Genomic DNA, 25208 nt, shown 5'->3' on the forward strand with positions numbered 1-25208 from the left:
TTTCAACAAAACAAGTCCGGTTTTGGGGGATTCCTCAAAAACAAATCCACTTGAGATTTCTGTGAGTTATTGTAGCTGTAGTACATTTTATAAAACAATTTGGCATTTCACGTCCTTAAGGAGAAAAAGGCCCCGGTTACCACCCTCAGTGTCCTCATATGGGAGTCCAGCAGAATAGTTCCCATCTAAATCAAACCTTGTCTGTTCCTCTGCATGAGACAAAAACATGGAAACAGTGAGCAAGTCAAAACATGGAGAGCATGAGTTGAACCTGTGCTCCATAAATCAGAGACAGCTTCAACCATGAACTCCACCTGACCTTTTCTCCTGGTGCAGCACTGTGTGAGAGTTAGTGCAGGGTCATGGAAGGGCAAAAACTTCAAGCTTCTTTCATGAATTAGAAAGAAAAACATGAAACAGGAGTCACTTCTGAAAATAGGATAAAGATGTTTGGTTTTTAGGTGACCAGAAGCTAAAAGTTCTTCCTCTGAAACGTGATGATAATGAAAGAGAACTTTCTTGAAGGTGATCTCTTTTTGTTTTCGTGCTGAATGAATAGTGAAAATTCTTTGGGTCTAAATACAGACATCAAACAAAATAAAGGCTTAAGCAGAGTTATGAGAGGATGGAGGAAAAGTTAGAGGAATAAGTATAAAAGGGTTGATCTTCTCAAGCTACGTTCACACCACCCTCGGCAGCACGCGTTCAAGCAGCCACTTCCCAAGAAAAGTCTGCGTAAACGCACGTAAACATGCGTTTCAGGCTTCCATGTTCAAAACTCTTGCATTCACATGTAGCAACGCATGTTTTTACGACTCCTTTCAGAGTCTACCTGCAAAAGATGTGGCCATTAAATGCACATTGCAAGTTAAACCAAGTCAGACTTTGACCAATCAGGGACTCAGATTTGATAGTGTCGTATGGATGCCGACTCTTTTAGTGCTAACAGTTTGAAAATCGCTCCTGGAGGAGAAATTAGTAACTGCGGTTTGTGCTCGGCCGAAATTAAATGACACCAAGACTATGAAATATTGGAATAGAGCTGTAAAAGAAAAAGCCTGAAGCAAGATTTTCTCTGCTCTGACATTTCACACCGAACCTCTTCCATGTGCTAGAAAACAGTGGAAAAGGAGAAGAATTAGCTCAGTGGCCTTGTTGTAAAGTGTCTGCCCTGAGACTGGAAGGTTGTGAGTTCAAATCCATGAATGAGATGCAATGCTGCTTGAAACTCGTCATTAGGGGGTTGAATTAAAACTCCCAAGTGTGTCTGTGTCCCAAATTTAAACAACTAATGGGACTTCAATTTCAGACATCCCTCCCTGCTCGTCAATTGTAAACACTATTGAATATGTAATCATCATCAGCCCTTCATCTAACTTGCAACTCAAGGCTCAAGCTGCTTCAACAATGAAAGTTAGTGTTGATGCTCCCATCTCCCTGCTATTTGATATTCTTTCTCCAAGTCACAAATGGAGTCAAATTCAGTGAGTCAGGGCAGAAATGCTGAACATCCTGGCCAGAGTGGATACAAACCTTCTGAGGATTGGATTTTTGTTCTGTCAGGAGATGTGGAGGTGCCAGGAAAACAGCAGCCTGAGCATATGCCACACATTTGCTGCTCCCCTCACACTAAACTGCAGATCTAAGCCAAACCAGGTATCTTAATCCCAATCACCCCTCGGATTCCCCACCAAGAGATCCCATTAGCGAGGACGAAAGTTGTAATGTTGTCGCTGAGGCCCAGCGGACGCCATCAATGACCTCCATCTAAACCCTCTCTAACTGAATTAAAGCTCCAGCAGGCAGTGCAAAAGAGCAATGAACTGTGAAGCTCTCTGGAAGTTTGAATGAACAGTACACACAGAGAAACCAATCAAAACTGCAGGTACCCTGAAAGGATTTTACAGCCCAATAGGCTTGCAGAGTGATAAGAGCTAATATCACCCCAGTGATAGCACAACGTCAGCTCAGGCAGAGAAAAAACAACAAGAATAACTTCCAAAAAATATTAAGTCAATTCTCTCTTTAATTACAACATTTTTCTTCATGCATATCATGTTGCAAAACTCTGAGTAAGAATCCTGTGTTGCTTGGCAATAGTCATAAACAATGTGAAGACATAAAAATGATTGAACAACTAGATCAGTTCATTTTAATGATGTCCGGAGAGCAATCAGAGAGGCTAAGTTCCAGTTTGAAAACATAAATTACATATTTTGTCATGAACTGAAGTAGAGACAGAACAAAAAAAATGATCGAAAAATCACCCATCTTCAGAACTACACAATAGAATGAGCCCAGGGCCGTGGCAATCAGCAAAAGGAAAAGTATAGTTTAGTGTAATGATTACACAATAAGCTTGGTTCAGGATTCAAATCCACATCCACAACAAGCAACAATCAGAGTAATGAGCGATTCTGGACAATTCCAAACTGCATCTGTCATGTTTTAGCCTCAGCCGGCTGTGTAACGACTTTAGCTTTTGAGTGATATGAGGGGAGAAAGTTTGGGCGAGGGCCAGAATACTGGAAGGACTACATGCCCGGACCGAACAATGAGGACACAGTTTCTGGAGCCAAAAAGAACAAACGAGCCTCATAAAGCCGGAAACCATTTGTGATGGTTCTGCATCATCAGGGAGATTTGTATCTAATCAGAGATGACCACAACAGCCCTGGTTTCACCAGAAACACAAATGTTTAGCAACGAAACAGCAGAGACTTCCTCTGCTCAGGCGGACAACACTCACACCAGGCTTTAATGATACTTTTTAAAACTACATTGAATGAAAGTTACTTCACAAAGGCAGATTTTCAACAAAAATTGCTCTAAAGCTTTAGGCCATGTGAATATTTAAATAAAGTGATCAAAATAATAGAGAACTGGTATTAGATTGTGTGTTACAATAATAACTTAAATTTCTAAACATATATGTTTGTCATAGAAAGATTCTTATACCTATGCTGTATGATAATGTCCATCCCATAATTGTCTTTAGTTGTATTTTCTCTCTATTCTTTTAGTATTCCTTGATTTTTTCTATATATTTTGCAGATTATAATTCTGAAGTTATGATATCTAGAGCTGATGTCTTTACATACCTTCAAAGATTTGTGGCGTCAAAAAAAATCAAAAACGTTTTCTATTTGACACCTGACATCTTATAGATGGCAAAAAGTTTTTTATTAAACATAATGCATGTCACATGACAGAATTACCTCATTGCAAAGCAAAAATATTACTCAATTGCTAATCAATCCAAAAATATTTTCTGTGCATGATTTCTCAACAGGTTAAAAATTCTTGATTCATAAACCATGTTACATTTCATGTAACAAAACATTTGTTAAAGGTACAGATGATGCCAAATTTATTAATAGAAAGTCTCCCTTTGCTTTTTGATTTTAAGGTTCATCTGGGAAATTCTCTGACATCCACATCTAAAGATTATCCCTGCAGTGCTTTTGGACGGTTTATTAGAAAAACGTCACATATTTATTTGGCCCTACTTTACACATGAACGGACAAAAATCCTTGTAGCAGTTTTATCAGAACTAAGCTCTACTCCCACTAGCCCTGTAAATACCACTGATTTATAAGTACCTGCTCCTCACTGTGCCATCATTCTGATTATTTTCATATGCTTCTGTGATTTATATCATCTTCAGAATTATGCAGCATGTAAATATTTTCCAGCTCAAAATGCAGAAGTACATCTTTCATTCAGAGCTCCACATCACCTCATCTGAACTGTTCCAGAGTGCATTTGACCTCCAAAGTATGCGTGTTTGGTTACGGTGATCTCTTTGGTTCCACATGCTTGCCCTGTTTGCAGACGACTGCCTTGTTCCCTGGACTCAGGACTAATACAGGAGTGCTGTGAGTGTGAAATATGACACAATAAAAAAATTAATAGTCCTTTATATAAACATACATGGGCCATGAGAAAATTTGAACTGTGACAAAATTCTGTAAACATGACGCCTAAGGAGTTTATCTTGTCTGTGGCTAAACTTTAAATCCCACTCTAATCATCTTTTCATTTATTTTCAGATCAGTATTTATTTTATTTATGAGTATGTCGTTTTGGCCAAAACAAAAACAAAAAACCTGTTATTTTGTAGGACATAGTTCTTGCAGAGCTGCAGCAGTTCATTATAAATTTTCCTCTGAGTTGTGGGTGGAACTGTTGGCGTGGAATAATCCCATCCGCACATCCCGTCACTCATCTTGTTTATGTGATCTCCCGCTAGCTTCCAGCCCCTCACGACACCAAATTAACATTACCGGTGCTACAAATATGGTGAGCAATACTGGAGTTTAGAGTCAGATTCCAGCTCAGACGAGGAAAACAAAGACGTACATGGATCTATTAGTCTGTCAGTCGATGCATCAGAATGGAGTGGAGCTGTGGCCTGCTGATTGTAGCTTCTACATCTCAAAAACAAATTTTTTCAAAAAGCTTTTTTTCATCTCCTCCCAATTCAAAACGATTTAAATAAATGAGAGTTAGGATGAACATTCACTCTAAACACATGAAGTTCAGTGTAGACCAACCAGCCCAATGTCCCTAATTTACATAAATCAGATGGAGAGCTCAGTAGGAGGATTCAAACTGAGAGCTCAGTTTTCCACATTTACCGTAATTGAAATGTATAATATGCTTTGGTTTACTGTATACAGCTTTATAATAATTATCCACTGATGTTGCAAACAGTCCTCCACTAAACAGAATTTTTTCTTCAGGTTTTTACTCTTTAAATCCTGTCATTTCTACATTACATAGCTGGAATATACAAACTAAATTTTATCCAAAACATCAAGTCTTACAAAGCCAACAGATGCTGACCAGATGCTCTGAATTTCTTCAAAACAGACCGTCTTCAGTTTCATAAATCAGTTTTGGCAATATGATACCAGAAATATTGGTGGATGCTCATAAGTTTCTATTTTGAAGCTAAGAACAAAGGAAAATGTCAGAAAGAAACACATGAGAACACCCTCTGCTAAATGTATTACTAAGAACAGCAAAGCATGAATGTAGATATAATCAATTTGTGTCCACATGTGCATTAAAAGACCATGTCTGTAAATAAACAAACAAGGATGTTTTCAACTTGTTTCAATTCTTGGCACATCAAAACAGAAATGGCATGACTCTGGAGAGGAAAGAAGGCAAGCTTCCTCCTGCCTGAATGGATCAAAATAAATACAGCCCGACTCAGAGGAGCATTTTTCATGCACTGAAGACAGGCTGTGCCCAAGGTTCAGGAGCTGCTGGTCTGAAGGTGTGGAAAGTAGGGTCTTTGGACAAACATGAAGACTGCAGATAAGACTGAGTTAGTCACGGGTCAAGGGTCACCTCTGTGCACCAGACTACAGGGGAGGCAGAAAGTCAAGCTAAAATATGTGGGAGGATTTGAAAATGTATTCATTTATTCTTATGAGTATTGCAACACTGATTATTTATACCTATCTGGTGCCACACAGATACTGAACACACTTCTTTTTCAAGTTAGGTTTATATTTTTTTAATTGAATTGTACGAAATAGTATAATTAACAAATCTTTCCAGGCCTGTCTGTGTTTCTGTGTGTGCAAAGTGTCAAACCTGTTCAGAGTGAACCAATTCAAAGGCGACTTAATGTCCAGTTATCACATCACTCAAAACTGCTCAGGTTACACTTGGGAGAAGGCACCAAACAAGAGCAATTTCACAAGATGTAAACTTGTAAACCAAAGCTAATGTTGAGGTTAAGCTATGAAACATGTTTTTGGACTGTGGGAGGAATCTGTGAAAACCCACACGAGCACAAGAACATGCAAACTCCACACAGAAAGAACCCAGCTAGGAACTGAACCAGGACTTTCCTGTTCCGGAGCAAGAAAGCTAACCACCACACCATAAAAAAGTCACAATGACAAATATCCATCCATCCATCCATCCATCCATCCATCCATCCATCCATCCATCCATCCATCATCCATCCATCCATACATACATACATCCATCCATCATCCATCCATACATCCATCTTCTTCTGCTCATCTGGGACCGTATCGCGGCGGCAGCAGTCTGATCAAAGATGCCCAGATTTCACTTCACAGGTTCCCCGGGGCAACTGCCCAGTGGGAGATGCCCGGAACACCTCTCCAGGGAGGCATCCAGGAGGCATCTGGAGTAGATGCCTGAGCCACCTCAACTGGCTCCTCTCGACATGGAGGAGGAGCGGATCTACTCCAAACTAGGGTCACAAGGGTGACCAAGCTTCTCACCCTATCTCTAAAGGAGCTAAATGAAAAAGGAAGTGAACCTTGTCCTCCCATTTTTCTATAAACTTTATAATTTAGAAACACTAAACAGATGAAGGATAGCGTCCACCCACAACAATGACCACAAACAGGGGAGATGGGAGTTGTGGACATGAAGAGAGGCAGCAGCTTCTGGAGTTGGAGTGAAAGCTGTGAACCCCCACTGGGTTAAGACACCCCCTGCACAGGTGTCAGTGATTCCACAGAGACTCGCTCAACTGTTTCATTTCTTGTCATCATAGGACCTCTGATGCAGAAAAATCGATTCCAGAGAGTGAAGATGTGTTATAAAAACAGTAGACTCCGAAAAAACAGAAGTTTTCTTTTCAGAACACAATTGGTCTTCCCTTCAATGCTTGTCTGTCAAGCCCAGTATTAAACAAAAACATGTTGAATTTTTTTTTAATGACTCAAATAGATTGTGTTACTGTAATGCCTCATTTATTGACAATTATCAGTGGGACAATGCCTGAAAAAACGTGTTTTTCATCAAAATTTTCCTGAAACTGGAAACTTTCTGGCACAAAAAAAATGGAAGACAGAAAGTGTGGCTCATTTTTTCCACAAAAACATAAAAAAGTGAGAAATAAATGCACCAAAGATCATTATTATTTGTACTTGCCTCTGTGTGAGGCCACAGCTGGTTCTAATAGAAGGAAATCTGGCAGATAAGAAAAAGTTCTGGAGGAAGAGGGAGATTTGCAGCACCACATACCATGACAGAAAATAACACATATATCACATATAAATCCCCTGGGGAGTCAGGCATTGAGGTTTTCCCTTTTTTCAGTAGCTTCTACTTGCCTTTGAACGGAAACTGATATACAAATTAAACTAATCTTTAATATTTTAAAATTGCAGATTGAACTGCTTTAAAGTTGAAAACACATATTGGTTTGTGGAAAATGCATTTTTATGATTTATTATTAGTGTCTCCGCTTTTCCTGCACTAATAAAGTCCTCCATCAATTTATTTGATCATCTAGCATTTAGTGAAATGTCAAAATAAATAAATATATATATATATATAAATAAAATAAAATAAAATATATAAATAAATATATATATAACTAAATATAAATATAAATAAATAAATATAGATAGATAGATAGATAGATAGATAGATAGATAGATAGATAGATAGATAGATAGATAGATAGATAGATAGATAGATAGATAGATAGATAGATAGATAGATAGATAGATAGATAGATAGATAGATAGATAGATAGATAGATAGATAGATAGATAGATAGATAGATAGATAGATAGATAGATAGATAGATAGATAGATAGATAGATAGATAGATAGATAGATAGATAGATAGATAGATAGATAGATAGATAGATAGATAGATAGATAGATAGATAAAAAACGTAACGCCCCTCTCACCCTCCGCGGGTGGTTTCTCCTCCAAGCTCGGGTCCTCTACCAGAGGCCTGGGAGCTTGAGGGTCCTGCGCAGTATCTTAGCTGTTCCTAGCACTGCGCTTTTCTGGACTGAGAGGTCTGAGGTCTTTCCAGGTATCTGTTGTAGCCACTCCTCCAGCTTGGGGGTTACTGCCCCAAGTGCTCCAATTACCACAGGCACCACTGTCACCTTCACTTTCCAGGCTTTCTCCAGTTCTTCTCTGAGTCCCTGGTATTTCTCCAGTTTCTCATGTTCCTTCTTCCTGATGTTTCCATCGCTTGGCACTGCCACATCACCACAACGGCTTTCCTCTGTTCTTTATCCACCACTACAATGTCTGGTTGGTTCGCCATTACCATCCTATCAGTCTGGATCTGGAAGTCCCACAGGATCTTTGCCCTCTCATTCTCTACCACCTTCGGAGGTGTTTCCCATTTTGACCTTGGGGTTTCCAGTTCATATTCTGCACACATATTTCTGTATATTATTCCAGCCACTTGATTGTGGCGCTCCATGTATGCTTTCCCTGCCAGCATCTTACACCCTGCAGTTATGTGCTGGATTGTTTCAGGCGCCTCTTTGCACAGCCTACACCTTGGGTCTTGTCTGGTGTGGTAGATCTGAGCCTCTATTGCTCTGGTGCTCAGGGCTTGTTCCTGAGCTGCCAGGATGAGTGCTTTGGTGCTGTCCTGTACGCCAGCCCTTTCTAGCCATTGGTAGGACATCAACCTCTACCAGAATGATGGCAAGAGAAAAGTATGGAGAAGGCGTGGAGAAGCTCATGATCCAAAGCACACTACATCATCAGTAAAACACAGTGGAGGTAGTGTGATGGTCTGGGCGTGCATGGCTGCTAGTGGCACTGGGACACTAGTGTTTATTGATGACGTGACACAGGACAGAAGCAGCCCAATGAATTCTGAGGTGTTCAGAGACATACTGTCTGCACAGATCCAGGTGAATGCAGCCAAACTGGTACGGCGGCGTTTCATAATGCAGATGGACAACGACCCAAAACATACAGCCAAAGCAACTCAGGAGTTTATTAAAGCAAAGAAGTGGAATATTCTTGAAAGGCCAAGTCAGTCACCTGATCTTAACCCAATTGAGCATGCATTTCACTTGTTGAAGACTAAACTTCAGACAGAAAGGCCCACAAACAAACAGCAACTGAAAGCCGCTGCAGTAAAGGCCTGGCAGAGCATTCAGAAGGAGAAAAACCAGGATCTGGTGATGTCCATGAGTTCAAGACTTCAGGCTGTCATTGCCAACAAAAGGTTTTCAACCAAATATTAGTAATGACAATTTTGTTTTCATTTGTTATTTCATTTGTCCAATTACTTACGAGCCCATGAAATGAAGGGATTGTGTTTAAAAAATGCTTTAGATTTTCACATTTTTATTCAATCTTTTTGTTCAAACCATGGAATAAAAGCTGAAAGTCTGCACTTCAATGGCATCTGAGTTGTTTTATTTAAAATTCAATGTGGTAATGTACAGAAACAAAATTAGAAAAATGTGTCTCTGTTCAAATATTTATGGTCCTGACTGTATATCTACACAAGCATGTGTGTGTGCCTGTGTGCGTGTGTGTGTGTGCAGTACATGATAAGAGTTTTTTGTTTGTAGTAATTAATAAAAAAATGTGCAAAGATTGAGCAGCTCAAGACCAAAGGGTGAGTAAAAAAACCCTTTAGTGGTCTATGTTTAAATTGTTTAGTATTTGTCCTTTTGTTCAGACGTTGAGCCATTTTGGCCATTTCACTGTCAGAAAAACCATGAATTAAAACTGACATTTCCAAAAAGCCCGGCCTGTAGTTGACCTTCTCGAGTACAAGTAGACTGTAACAAAATCTCTACCTACAAAGGTTTTTCAGTTCAAGCTGCATGATGGACTGCTGTCAACTGAGGGAATGAAGCCATGAAGAGGAGGAAGGCAGGAGAGTCCAAACTGCCCACCAGAGAGCTCTGTGCTGCAGTGAGCGGCCGTTGGACCACAGCCCAACCGCTAAGGCTGGATGCCGGCATGCCTCGAGTCATGTGGGCCACAGAAGGTGATTCATCCCACAGAGGCAGCTGTGAATGTGTGGGGCTTAAGTAGCAGATATTTCAACAGATCAAGTCTCCAAACTCTCGTTAAAACGCTGCATATCACCACTGCGGTCTGCTCCTGTTCTCCCCACACTGTCATAAAAAAACACACCAAACAAATCCAGACAGATGGAAAATGAGAGGACTGTTATCTATGTTAGTAGTCGGTTCAAAAGTGCAAAAAAACTAACAAAGGTTTGACTGCCCTTTTCCTTCAAGGTGTTTTTGCAAGTGTCAACTGGAAACCTGGACTTTGCTGCAGCTTCACCTCAGGAGCAGATTTCTGGAAGCTGCTTAGGAAAAACTTCAAACCAAACGACTGTTTTTTGCTGACCTTATCCATCAAATTTTCAGAACTTTATCTCTGTCTAGGACGTTTGTGTAAATTCTCCTTTAAACATCACATTAATTGTATTTCTTCTCAATAGCCGTTTGATTTTTTTAATCTTGTTTGAAGGCCTCTTTTGTCAGACCTTTTAACAACAGGATGTGTATTTTGTAAGGCAAATGGACAAATGCTGCCACCTACAGATCAATGAATAAAACTGCAAAAACAAATTGAGTCAAGTGATGTCTTGTTGCACATGCAACTTTATTGAAGAATATTGATTGCTCCTCTTAATAGACAATAGAGAACCTCTTGGTCATGACAGGGCCTCTGCAGAAACAGTTTTGTACATCAATGGTGTATATATTCTGTTAAAACTGAGATTTCACACAAATAATAATGCTAAAAAAAATCAATGAATCAATACAAATAACTTAAAATGTGTTATATTAATTTATGAAATCGAATAAGAAATGTTTTTTCAAAGTAATTATTTTATTTTCTCCAGGCAAAAACCTGCTTTTGCCTGGATTTAATGTCAGAATTATTCAATTTTACATTCCTAAAGTTCCACTTTCTGATAAGTTTATAAAGTTAGTTATGTGAAATAAGATTTGTATGATACCAAATCAAACAGGTCGGAATGGAAATATGAAAAAATAAACAAATTTTTTTTCAAACCCTAAATCAACCCATGAACTTGGCAAATTTCTGAACATTTAGAGACACAAAAAATGTCAATGTCACCCAAAATATTTATAAAGCAGGACTTTGTTTATTGTACTTTAAGTCTTCTTCCACTTTCGGCTTCTCCCATCAGAGGTCGCCACAGCGAACAAGTCGCATGGTAAATTTGGCAATGTTTTACGCCGGATGCCCTTCCTGACGCAACTTTCTCAAACCAGGCTTGGGACCGGCTCAGAGGTAGAGAAGGGAACAGGGAGCAGCCCGGAGTTGAACCCTGGTTTCATGGACGGAAGGCGCCGCAAACCAGCACGAGCTAAACCAGCTCCCATTTAATTTTTCATATTGTTTGGGTGAAAATATGGGATTTAGTATTTGTAACAATTATTTGTTTGTTTATTGTACTTTAAGTATGATCTAAAAATCTATTTTTGGTGCTCCAAATCAAGTAAATTCAGTTTTGATTAATCTGGATGGATAGTTTTTTATCTTTGTCAGCATTTATCTTAGCAGAGAACAGTGTTTTCTTAGGGGATTCATTGTTAATCCCACCTTCAGACTGTCAAAGAATCCTAAAACTTCAAAACTAGGGTAAGTACGTTTTTCATTTCTTAGTTTAGTTTTATATTCTAAACTACAGTGAAACTTTTAATAATATCATGAATTTTTATTTCATTGATATCATCCTTGATTCAAGTGTAAATATTACTGTTTTCCTCCAGTGACAAACTATTTGAATCTGAAAAATATAAATTCACGCAAAAGTTTCGGAAAATAAACGCAAATGAAGAGAAGTTATGTAAAGATTTATTAATTTATAATACAAGCATTTATGTAGACCACATTGCATTAAGTTTTTACATTAATAATGAGCTAAACATCTGTAGCAGTGACACTTATTGACGAAGAACACAAACCAAAGGACACTAATGGAAGGAATCGAAAGGTTATTCCACTGTTTCTGAAGATCCCCAGCCCATCAACGCTCCCAGAGCACTTTTTCACTTAAAAACATCACATGCCCTTACTAGTCCTCATCCGCTGCATCATACACCTTCAGACACACTCACACACACAAACTCACCCTCACTAAAATTCAATATCTATACACAAGATAAAAATTGATATATTTCAATTTCAATATTAATGATATTACTGAGTTCCACGATAAAAGGCAAACGAGAAGAAACAACAGCATCCAAATGACGTGGAGGTGAAACACCGCCTAGATTTCCTTTTTTTTTTTTGGTTTTATCCAACAGAAGAACTATGTTGAGGGTATAGTTGTGTGTGGGGGGGGCACAGACGCCACCCTTCCTCCTGCCTTAAACAGCTTCTCTGTGTGCGTCTAACTGGCTCCCATGATGGCTCTTATGAAGACAGGAAGTTCACACTGAAGCCAGTGAAGATAGCCAGCGAATGCCTGCTCCTGTTTCTGGTGGACCCACAGGTTTTCAAACTGTCTTTTTTTTTTAGATGAAGCCACAAAGCGCCGCCGGCGCCGGCAGTCACAGAGGCAGGAACTGTCCGTGAGGAGTATGGCACGTCTTCAACCAAGCGGGGAGTTCAGTTCTTCTGGCGGCATTCCAAAAAGTCATAATGGATGTGAAGATGAGACACTATTAACACTTCAGAATTAAACTTGTTAAGTGCAACGGGAGGGTTAACACTATAGAGTAAGACCAGGGAAATGTCTGTGTGACAAGCAGGACCGGGGTTTCACTCCACAAATCTTCAGAGCACTTCTGTGTCCATGACGAGTCATGAGTTCCAAGACTTTTTTTCATTACATATGACACCGTTTTAAAACAGCTCCAGAAAACGCATCAGCCACGAAGCGGAGGAGGCTGCTGGATTTTCAAATTAAAAGAACAGAGAAAAATGCTGACAGAAGAAAAGCTTGGGGGCTGAAAATAAAATCATCTACCACCCCCAACAAAAAAAATATGTTTAATTCAAGAAAATAACGAAGGGACGTCCAGCAATTTCATTCAGATTTGCAGCTGAAATGAAAACCTGCAGCAGAAAAGGATGGAGTGTGTGCATAATGTTTGGATGTGTGTGAGAGATGTTTTTGTTTGGGTGGGGTGGGGGGGGCATCCCTGTTGCTTTACAGGAGGAGGCAGCAGTTGCTCTCTGTAGTCTTTTCTCTGTTCCTTTGACCTATGCGAGAAAACAACACAGCCATGAAAAGAGTTGAAGTCACCAGCTCAGGGGATGGACGAGGAAAACAAACAGGATCCCAACATCAATGCACATTTGTGTGATTAAACTTGCAAGAAATGGAATAGTTTGTTGTTTGAACAAACCAAAGAATAAATGGAGAACAGGTCTTTACCATGAGAGTTGGGCTCCGGCAGAGTCTCCCTGGCAACCAAGTGCATGACAGTTGTTCGGCCAGGTGGCAGTTTTAAAGCTACAAAGAGAAAAAAACATAAAAACAATAATCAATATATTTCCTTTGCCGGGGAACAGTCCTGTTAGTCTGTGTGAAACAGGAAAAAAAACATTTTTAGTTTCTTTATGGCATTCTTAAAGTTTGATACAACTTCTGAAAGCTTTCCAGCTGGTGTTCGGGTAGATCCACCAGTAGACGACTAGATCCATGTACGTCTTTGTTCTCCTCATATGAGCTGGAATCTGGTGCCAAACTGTACAGCTGGATAGCTACAATATTTCTCGCCATTCTTGTTGCATTGCTAATGTTAGTTTGAGGTTGTGAGGGACTGTAAGCTAGCAGGCGTGTGTGTAAGCAAATTGATGATGGAAAGTAAGGCAGGCTTACTCCACGCCACATCTCAGAGGCAAGTTTCTATTAAACTGCAGCAACTAGAAAACAACACTGGTTATTGGATTTTACCTAAAAACGGCATAATGATAAACAAAAGACCACACGAAATGCTTAAAAAATGATCAAAAGATGATCTGAGTGGGACTTTAATAATAATTCATGTCACCCATCATTTATTTACTGTTCATTTTTATTGTAAAGCTGCTTGAACATTTGTATAATGCACAAAACTTGTCCGATATTTATTACAGCCACAGACAGAGTTTAGAAATGAGCTGTTGCTTAGTAACGCTGCATCTTCAGTGCCTAAGCAATAGATTGACCCATGATTGTCCTCATGACAATAGATTAAAAAATAATTCCTGATTCAGTTGCATTTTTCTGGTTCTTGTGTTTCCTGTTTGGCTGCAGCAGCTCCTGTCCTTAAATTACTCTCAGTCTCACATTAAATCACATCAGGATCTAATGTCAGAAGAAAGAAAAGAGGAACTTCTTTTCCTGGAACTAAGTGAATAACAAATACAATGACTAGAACATTTGATTGTGCAACAGATATTCACAGAAAGTCTTGCAAACTCCAACATTATATGTTTACAACTCTTGCATCATTTCCAACTATGAGTCATTATTTTAGCGTGATGCAATGTTCCCATTGCAGAATTACAAAAAAATTCCAGGTTTTGTCCACAGATGACAGCTCATTCCCTCCTGCCCCGGCCTCAGTGGGAGGGGATGTGTGTTAATGCAAAGGCTCACTTAAGTCAATTTAAAACTTTTGAAATCTTGCAGCTAAATGTCAAAATTCTCCTCTTTTGTAGTTCTAACCCAAATTATGCCAGAAAAAAAACAAATGTAATGTGGAATCAATGATAAGTTCAGGGCAGAGTGCTGAAAAACATTGATTTTTTTTTTTTTCCTTTTACGTGTCTTTATTTATTAATAGACTAACACATTTCTTCCATGGTGGAGTGTCGTGTGCAAAAACAGTGTCCACCAAAGAAGGCACATCGACATCTCCAAAGCTCATCCTGAAGGTTTATTCTTGGTAAAGCTAGTGTTCTGCTTGGCTCATATCGATGTCTGTATCCACACATGAAGACATGAATGGAAACCATTCTCTACAGAAAGACTTTAAGTACAAATGTTTTCTCTAAAGTTCCCTCCAGGCTGCATGAGGAGGATTCCCAAAACTTCTGAGGACCGAAATGGAACAAAGGAAAGCCGATATACAGGTGTTCAAATGTGAGCCTTTGGAATAAAGCTTTCAGTGCGTCCCGTATGTTGGTTTTAGCCTAGCACAGGTGGGTTTAGATCAGAGATCTGCAACCTGAGTCTCTGGAGCCACATGTAGGTCCATCATCCCTCCATTGTGGCTCTTTCGCTTTGTAGAAAAATGAAAACAGTTTCAGTAGATAACAGGTTTGAAGTTTTGGCTCATTTCTGTTAGTTACTTAGTATTTTTTAGTTCCGTTTTAAGTTTTGTCATTTAGATTTATATTTTAAACATGCCAGAAAACTGAGAATATGATGGGAATAGTGGTTTATTATTAAAATAAACTTAAAGCACATTGTAGAAAACGCTGGGGTTTTTTGCATTTTTAATTCAAGTAATGACCTGTTTGACACAGGGTCTATTTTATTTTGAAAGGTAATATTGCTATCATTGACTGTATAATATATCACTGGACAAATCAGGTGTCACGTCACCCATAGAAAAATGCCTTGCTTCTGGATCCGACCAATTGACGTCAAATTCAGTCGCCGTTTAAGCACTATCTATCCGTCACCATGTTGGAACCAGACGTCCTCAGTAACCTGTGATTGTTCGTCTACATTTCTATGGCAATCATTCTCTCCAATCAGCAGTGAGCATGTTAGAAGGCCACACCCCTTTCACTGAAAGAGAATCTGTCAATCAAACGCTTCTACCGTTTGACACAAGGCCACTTACTTTTATTGAGGCATCTGATTGGTCAGTTTGTAACTTAAATAACTTGCACTACAGCAAATATATCAAGAAAAAAATTAGGATTAGAAAAAACATGTTAATAAAAGGTAGTAGATAAAGAATGGTTATTCTGACGAACATAATGACTTGATTTAAGGTGTTTATTTCTCAATAGAAGTCTATGGGATTTCTGCATTTTGGGACCAGGGGTTACTTCCTGTTTGGAACGCGAGGGGGGATGGGTTGTCCATCCAGTTCTCATTTACTGTCAATGGTTGCTGTCAACAGTAAAAGAGGTTAAGATTATTAAATACAGAAAATTACAGCACTTTTATGATTCAATTAGTATAAATATTAAAAGCTATATTTACATAAATGAATGGCTGACGGGCCACATAAAAATAAATAAAGTGTATTTTCCCAACAGTGAAGTTAAACTTTGCGGCTCTCGCAGGTTTTTTTGTCAGTCAGAAGCTGGACCAAATGTCTCTTTTTAGCGTTAAAGGCTGAGACCCCTGGTTTAGATAAATGTAAGCACAGTACCAAAAACCTTCTTCAACAGCTCCAAAGCAAGCTAACTTTTCCACACTGAACTCATTTTCTTCACATTCCATGCTGTCGCCAGGAATTTCCCCATTTCTTTCCCATGAATCTAATGCTGCAAGAGATCATCTACAACAAAAATAAACCTCCTGCTGCGAGGAGGTTGAACAGAAGCTGTCCTGAACCAGCCACTGGGATGTCCGTCCAACAGTTTTATGGCTGAAGGCAGGGTCAGATTATTCCTACCTCCCAGGGTGACGTTGCCATGAAGGAAGCGTCCCTGGAAGATGAGGCGCAAGATACTGGGACTGCTCACTTGCTCTTCCTCCCATCCTGATGGTGAGAGGGAAAAGATTGTTTCTGTGAGTTCTTTGTTTATTAGCAGAAAGATACACCATTAACCAGAGATGAAGACAACTACAAAATGAAGGAGAGGAGATTTTGATGTAATTTGTTTTTCTTGAGTTCAATATTTTTCAGCCACTTTTCAGCTCATATTTGACCAAGTCCAACACTGTGATTGAAAAGTCTCATACATTTTCTCATTTTAGTACAGTTCACAGCCACATAGATAAACGTTTATCTTCAATAACTAAACAAATTCAGCTTCCTGCAACATTAGTCGTGATCAGAATATTCAACTATAAATCTAGTAAATTTACCCTTTAACTTTTTAAATCGGAGCCAAAACTGCTCTGAGCCTCAAAATGATTGAAAGTCATCATGAATATAAAGGGAAAAATACAATGAAACGTCAAGACAAGTCTAAAAACTCAACTAAGTAAATAATTTTCAGAGGAAATTCATTTTTTGTGCAACCAAAACCTATAATACTAAAAATACCCAAGTATAGCAGGTAGCAGCTTTTTTCCATTAAATACACACAGTAACAAAACCAAATACAGGCCCTTAAATGTACCTGCTGGCCAGTTGTCAAACACATGCTTAGCGATGTCTGTGGCAGAATCATTCGGGGAGAAGGTGAAGTCTTGCGTTTTGCCACTGACCAGAATAAGGCGGAGGTGCACCTAAAACAAACAAAGGAAGATAAATATGGCTCCATAATAAAAATGCTGTTTAACCCAACTTAAACAGCAAATGTCCCATTAAAATTCCTCATCATTAGTGGTGAAGAAACTCTTGAACTCCCTCTAACCTCTTGAGGCATGAGCTGACCCACAGAAGCATTCCAGTCTGATTAGATTCGTCCACACCAGACCTCCACCTTTTGACTGGGAGACTTCATTCATGGGGGGCTTACACAGCGACAAAATAGATAAAAGGGTGGGGTTAAGGGGGAAAGCGCTGGTGCTGCTGCTCCTCGCCGGCTTGTCAGCCTAATGCGATAACCCCAGGTGTCCCCAGACAGCTCTGGACCACGCCACTAAATGTACATGGCCACCATAGGGGACCCCGAAAACGTGCAGAGGGGTTTGTAATGGTGGGACCTGCTCTGAAATGCACACAAAAGTAAACACACCACTTGTCCTGAATATGGGAAAGGTTTTTCCTGACTTACTTTTACATTTAGTCTAAATCAGCAGGTAAAAACTCCTCTGAAATGTCCACAATGACAAGAAAAAAATGAATAAATAACCTTTAAAGGTAATATCCCAATTGTAAGTCAGGGGAATGACTCCTGACATGAAACACGGTTTATGGGTAAGTATATTTACAGAGATGCATTTCGTTTTTTATGGACATGAACAAAAGGGCGTTTGTGCACTTTTCACTGGTATTATATGAGCACTGTTCTGTGTTGCATTGTTGTACTCAGGTATTTGACAATCATTACAGTAAAAGGTCAAATCAGATATTGTATTCACTCGTCATCTTTTGATACTCCACATGTATATGACTAACTGAACAGCTGAACTTCCTCAGACCTCGGAGGATATTTATTTAATCTGTTCAGGAATCAGAGAACAATCAACACAACTATTTACAGATTAAATCATCTTAAAACTTTCTGATCCTCACAAGTCAGGTCAGTCAGTTTCTGTTTGTCACCATATCTGCCTGTTTTTATCTTTGTAGACTAAATTATAAATACATCTCTGTGTCTAACATGGCCCACAAGCAGAAGCACATACTGTACTTTTTTCCCCAGAAAACACAAGAAAGAAGGAATGCAGCTGTAGAAAATGATCCGACTGCATTGAGTCACATCTCAGGAATAGGTGGTCATGAACATTCAGACCGTTTTCACAACCAACACTTCAAACTGACGGAGGGATGCCATTAAATCTGGTGCAGGAACTTTCATGAGTTCACAAATCACAAAGCAGAGAACAAAGAGACTTATCTGACACAGAGCCACGTTGCCGGGGACAACACATCTTTCTGATCTGTTTACAAACACAACCCCCCACCCCCAATGGTGGTCCTATGTACTCCCTCCTCCTCCTCCTCCCTATGAACCCAGTAAACTCAGAGTGGGGTTACATGCCCATGTCATCATTAACAGGCTTTGTCCCCATCCCTTTCAACCACTGCAACACAAAAACAAAATCAAATCTGCCAGAACGTCCATGGCAACAAAAATCCTGACACTGTCCTATAGGTTGTCCCATCTGAGGAAAGATTTTTAATCTGACAATATTAGGAGTCACCTCTAAAGCCTTTCTCTGAAAACAACGTTTGCCTCCTCAGAAATATTGAGCCACCTTTATGTGGTTTGTTAGACAACAACAGTGATATGCAATGAACCTCAAGATGCCTTTTTAAGGTCAAAGTAACACGTGTGACAACATTTCTAACTAATATTTCAATAACATAACATGGACAGCTCCATCAGTTTATGTTATTCTCCTTTTATAAATGTATTATTCTGACGTTATTTTGTCTAAAAAAACCTACAAACCGATTGAAATAGGTTCTTCTTATTATAAGCAAATGTTTGAAGAATTGAGAGAATAAAATACAGTTAATTGTATAGCCCTGTGTGTAAAAATACCAAGAAATCCAGAGCTGTTTTAATTTTAAAGTACATAAACAACTTTACAAAGCAATAAATATAATAGTAGAGACTCTAGCAGCACAATTTGGGTCTTTTCTTGTGGCTAAAATATGAGGGGGCAGGACATGAAGAGGGTACAATCGTTGACATCAGAACCTTGAAAGTAAAGTAGGCCAACGTTTTAACTGAGATTAGACAGATGGTGTTCACGGGAACAGCCGTCACAATCTATAGTAAGTGTTAGTGGATGGTGGCTAATCCCCCCCCCCCCCCCCCCCCCCCAAAAAAAAACATAACCCCACCCACCTCCCCATTTCAGAATAATGTGCATACATTAACTTTTGAATAATCTTATGTAAAACTGAAGCACACCTTTCTGAAGTACACATTGAAAGCAGCAGGTGGGCACCTGAACAGCAGATTGTTCAAGAGCCTTGACTCACCATATCAAGGTCCGTCTGGGCTGTCATGGCTCAGCAGGAAGGCCGTGGACGTGGAGCAGTCAGGACAGGTGTGCTTCAGGTGCTGGAGACGGGGCCAGAGCCCTGTGACACGAACAACAACACTGTGTGAGGCAGATCTCCACAGCCTGGCACTGGAACTATACAGCAGCTATTTGACCAGCGATTTAGCATGACACAGTTGGCATTACAACACAATCGGAGACGCATAACCAATCACGTGGTACACAAAGAATCAGCTGTTAAGTTTTTGATAATCGGCACAGGTATTGACTTGACAGGAAGCGGCTAAGCTTCTAACAGAATAATCCACCAGTCAACATAACACTAAGCTAGCTAGGCTAAAGGCTAACTTAATTTTTTTGCTTAGACAAGAGAATGCACTGCTTAACATGAAGCGTTTAGCAATCTAATATTGTTATACAGCTATAAAATCTTTCTTTCCGAATGAAAGAGAATGGTACAAAACGTCGTTCTCGTAAATGTCGAGTCCTTCGGTAGAAGAAGGCTAACCTTAGCATTAGCTTAGCCTGTTTGATCTCTTGCTGTCTAACTCAATATAAAATGCTTGTCTCGTCAAGCTCACCTGCATCTGATAAATACGATAAAATTTTGCATTCAGTTGAGTTGACGAGTCAGCACAGACCGCTTTCCATGAAGAATTTTTCAAGTATGGATTTCGTTTCGGTTGACTTGGAGTATCGGAGGCGAATGGACGGAAAGACGTCGGATGTCAGCTGGTTGTAAACACATTTGTTCGCAATTACTTCTGGGAGATGAAGTCCGGCACAAACAGGCAGTTCTCTAATTTATTAATTATTACTTGTTTAAAATGATACAAAACGTCCAATTTTTTTAAAAACAAACAAATCGTAATATAAAACAGCTAAGAAACCAACAAAAATAACTTACCTGCTTATTTATTTATTTATTTGTTTTTAAGTTTAATTAACAACCGCTATGATCTTTTCAGAAACCTCTTTATTGGGGGCAAACTGTGTTGGCTCAGTAGCCTAAAAAACCATAACAGCACTAAGTAAACTGCTTTTTGTCCCAAAGAAAAGTTCTTGGCACTTTCAAGTTTCCATGTTTTATTTTGCACTCTTAGCCAGTATGGTTTGCGGCGCCTTCCGTCCGTGAAACCCGGGTTCGACTCCGGGCTGCTCCCTGTTCCCTTCTCTACCTCTGCCGGTTCCAAGCCCGGTTTGAGAAGGTTGTGTCAGGAAGGGCATCCGGCGTAAAACATTGCCAAATTTACCATGCGACTCGTTCGCTGTGGCGACCCCTGATGGGAGAAGCCGAAAGTGGAAGAAGAAGCCAGTATATTTTTTAATTAATCTGTGCATATACCTTAGGATATTAAAGAAAACAAACAAAAAGTGGTGCTCCTGGCTCATACAGAGCTGTCCACCATATTTCTTCTTTGTGCTATTTCAATATGGATGAACAGTGTCTTTACAACAATAAAATAATGATTAAAAAAAAGCAGCAAAATTAAAACCATCAATTATAATTAAATTTATTTTGAAGGGGCCTATGCCATGTTATTCTTAATCATTTTACTGTAAACAATATCCATGAATATGAGAACATGTTCTTCTGCACACAAAAAACAATTTTTTAAATCAAATATTACTGTAGTTTTTTTTACTGTTCTTTTCTTACCTGTGAATGAGACGACTCGATCTCTGAGGCATCGGCTTTCGCTCTTTGTGGGTACCGCTCATTTCATGACCTCGACTTGGAGTCGGCCTCGGCAGTATGTCTGCGTCTCGCCCACAACAACAAACAACATTTTTGTAAACATGGATGTACATGTAATAGGAAAGAGTTTCTGCTAAACACTGGTAGCTCCGTAGAGAAAGTGTGTGTGTGTGTGTGTGTGTGTGTTAGCCTGGGGGCGGGGCTGGCAGGGCAGACTCTTCCTGGAAGGGGCTGTTCTCACTCGTCTACGTCAGTTTGTGAAAACATTATTTATATGTATTTATGGTGAGAACACGCTGATTTTTGTGGATTGGGAGGGGCTGGTCCTCTGAGGTTTTGAGAGGAATCCTCGGATATTCGCTAACAGATCAAAATACTGCTTTGGGGTTAGGGGTTTTCCTGAGGAATGAACATTATAACACACTTAAAAGCTCAAAATTTAGATTTTGTATGGTATAGGCCCTTCAACACCGTAGTAAGAGAAGAATTTGGGTAAAAAACACTTTCAGCTGAGCCATTAAGAATAATTTTCACTCTGGACATAAACACTGTCAGTGTTGAAGCCTGTCCAACATTAGGCTGTTACAGATGTTAGGAGCATAAAATGGAAACACTGCTTCACTTTGTTTAGCCGGGACCCGGGGTGCCAGCAGAAGGTCTGTCCCTGAGTCTCCCAGAGCTCGAGGTGGTTTAAGTAGGATCAACAAGTCAAAGATGTACTTTGGTGCTGAGTCGAGGAGAGATTTGAACACAGGCAGAGTTGTTTCAAAGTCTTGTAGTGAAGTCTGATTTTTAAAGTCGAAAACTGAACAGTCAAACCATCCGTCAAGGAATTAAAAAAATGCTATGTTAACAAATTACTTCATAGCAACAGATACACAAATAATCAATGGACAAAATTAACAAAACATGAAACAACAGTAAAAGTGAAAAAAAAAAGTTAAATTGTATCAATAAAATCAGCTTGAACACTAAAACAGTGAGACTTGATACTGGACTGTAAGACAAATTTTCCAGCCTCATAGCCTTGATTTCACAGTGACCTACACCATCTGTGAGATGTTTTTCAAAATGTTAAATTATTCAGGTGCATGCAAGTCAAGTACTGACTTAAGAGATGAGAGAGGCTCAGTTGTGAGGTCTACAACCAAGAGAAATGTTAAGATAAACTTTCTAATAGTTTTTTTATTTATTTATTTTATTCTGGTTTGCTTTGTTATTTCCTTTATTTTGTCTGAGTGCAATACCAAGTTCATTTCACATTATTAGCAGCCCACAGAAGCAAGCATGACATTTTTTTTGTTATTAGTCACAGAAGTAACATATCAAGCTATTAGTAAAAACAAAAAAAAATGTTATTTCTGCACTGAGACACCAGATGTGATGTGAAGGACAGACAGACAAAAGCGACCCCACTCACGACAGCAGTCCTTAACTGTTTTCCCAAATGTTTATTGTAAGATTTATGTGACCTCATTCTGTGTTTTCAGAAGTCAAATTGATAAAAGTTTTCAATTCAATTCACTTCAGAAGAACTTTTTGGATGAAGCTTACATTGGCATCATCATGCTTTTGTAGATATTCACCTCTATCTGTTTTGTAAAAATATGCATGTCTGGCTGAACAAACACCATAAGGCTGATTTGTGATCCTTGTACTGAGAGTAGCAGTAAAGCATCCATAATAACTGCATCTTGTTTGTACCTTGGACATAAGGAGGAGGAGGAAAATAAATGAAGAGGGCTGGAATAAATGATAATGATAATGAAACAGGTTCAGTGAATAAAAGGTTTTACACCAAACAGCTTTTATTCACCCGTTTTCATTTCTGTACTAAAAACACAAGTTAGTAACACACAGACTGTTCTGTTGTGTGTCAATGCCTTGCAGGTGTCAGTAATAGTAGAGCCACTGGTGAGCAGAGTCGGCACATGGCAATAAGATACCTGCAGTCACTGAAGCATTTCATACAAGAAGCCTCTTACCAGCCTCTTCTTAATCATGAGTCAGCTAATGAGGAGCGGTGCAGGTTCAAAAATAAACACCAAAGTTCAACATTTATCCTAGTTTCCATTGGGTGTGTTACCTTTTGTTGCAATGAGCTGGAAGGCACACACTAATTCAAATAGGATTACCCAACAACAGCTACAGAAAAAAAAGACAGAAGATGATTGTTAACCAACTGGTTACATTGGTTAGACTTTGCTAATGCGATACCACAAACGAAATTACAAAAACAGTTTATCCTGTTGTGGTGCAGTAATTGCTTACCAAAAAGTGTTTTTTGAATCATTTTTATGATTTTTGGGCAGGACATCAGAGGTTTCGGTCATTCATACTGAAAAAAAAAAAAAAAAACTTTTGGTGACCCGTTTGTCAGAAACGGGTGAAGTAGGACCCGGTATGCAGGAAACAAGGCTTGGTGTTACAAACTTTAACATTTAATAGACTTGAGCAAGACAAAACCCACGGAGAAACAAAAAGGTGACAAAGTAGACGACCTGACCACAACAACGTAAATGATTGATGTCAATGTCAAAATCTTACTTTCAATTGTTGTTGCAACCACAGTGGTTGTTTTTAACTCTTTAGATATCATACAATAATATTTCACTAATCTCTCTGTTCAAGGTCACATCTGCTGGGTCATATTTAAGACAAAGGATACTCCAGGTTGGTCATTGGTTCATTGGACAGCAAAAACAAATAACAAAAAGAAATGTTTTTTTCTGTACAAAAAAAATTGAAATCTCTCATACATTTTTCAGAAAGATGGTGGATACCAGCAACCATTACAGGAAAGTACCCGTCAGAATGAAGACCTCCAATACCTTGTTATAATGTAACATCACAACCACCCGTATAGTAAAGATGGGGAAAAAATGACATTAAATGACCATAAACATTGTTCCAGCATTATTTTTTGCACATATTGCTTATGTTTCTATCTGGAATTTATTCCATTTTTGAAAAGTCTATAAAATCAAAGTATTTGTATTATTAGTACACACTTACACATCCCATAAAAACAATCAGTCCGTAGAATAAAAAAAAAAACATGCAGACACTTAGAAACTACTTAAAAGCTATGCTTAAAAAAAATTAGTTGATTTTTTTTTTAACTTCACAGTGGATGAAGCCCTCACATCCCTGTGCAGGCTGTTCCACAGGCAAGGCACACAGTGCTGAAATGTATGTTTTGGTTCTGACTTTTGGGACCACCAGCTGACCTTCACTTGAGGACCTGAGGGCTCTGGGAGGTCACAAACTAAAAATAAATCTGATAAAATGAAGGTCCAGTTCCATTTAAACTTTGATAAACCAATAAAATAAACCTTCAAATCAATTCTAAATCAGACTGGGAGTGAGTACAAAGATTTTAAAATTGGAATAATGTGCTCCTTCTTTCTGATCCTGGTTAAAAGGTGCACAGCCAAATTACTTCACCTTTAAATGTAAAAAAAAAAAAACTGTTATATAAAAAAAACATTAAAGAAGCAACAGAAAATGTCAAAGAAGATAAAAGAAACAATTATGGAATCTGAACTTGTAAGGAGAATTGTCTTAAAAAGTTGTTTTGGTTTAGTCATTTCTAAATTGTTGATGGCTGTTGAAAATGAAATGAAACTGTTTTTACATACAGTACTAATTATCATAATTATTAGAACTATTTACTTATATAAAAAAATAAAAACAACACGTGACAACTATTCATAATATGGAATTCTTTTCTCTTTTTTCTGTTGTGGTAAATGACTTGTTTTATACTTTAGTGTAAACAAGTTGGAGTTTTTTAATATTCTATAGTTTCAGTAGTTATATACAATAGTTCGGTCTCTGCTTTAATTACTAATAATAACTACAGCGGACTGAGTGTGCTTGGCAGACGGTCATGAACAGTTACATAATTCAGGTACATGCCGTGTCCTGGAGACGCTGTTTACGTCTACTCTGTCTGTCACAAGTTTTACTCGGT

The 25208-nt window shown here is 38.9% G+C and overlaps 1 protein-coding gene across 2 annotated transcripts; it reads right to left on the minus strand.

The window, feature by feature from the left end:
• Positions 1–11616: 11616 nt before the first annotated feature.
• Positions 11617–20362, minus strand: ubl3b (ubiquitin-like 3b). 2 transcript variants are annotated; one of them, XM_011479992.4, is made up of 6 exons: positions 20115–20362; positions 19511–19612; positions 17028–17136; positions 16355–16441; positions 13165–13242; positions 11617–12989 (listed from the first exon to the last, which is right to left on the minus strand). In XM_011479992.4, exons 2-6 carry the CDS (start codon positions 19535–19537, stop codon positions 12937–12939), a joined length of 354 nt encoding a protein of 117 aa, XP_011478294.1. In that variant the 5' UTR covers positions 19538–19612; positions 20115–20362; the 3' UTR covers positions 11617–12936. The 2 variants fall into 2 exon arrangements, with proteins under 2 accessions (XP_011478294.1, XP_011478295.1); XM_011479993.4 differs by having other exon boundaries at positions 20175–20315.
• Between the last annotated feature and the right edge of the window lie 4846 nt (positions 20363–25208).

Source organism: Oryzias latipes, chromosome 10, assembly GCF_053564925.1.
Source record: "Oryzias latipes strain Hd-rR chromosome 10, Olatipes_Hd-rR_3.1".
NCBI classification, from domain to species: Eukaryota; Metazoa; Chordata; class Actinopteri; order Beloniformes; family Adrianichthyidae; genus Oryzias; species Oryzias latipes.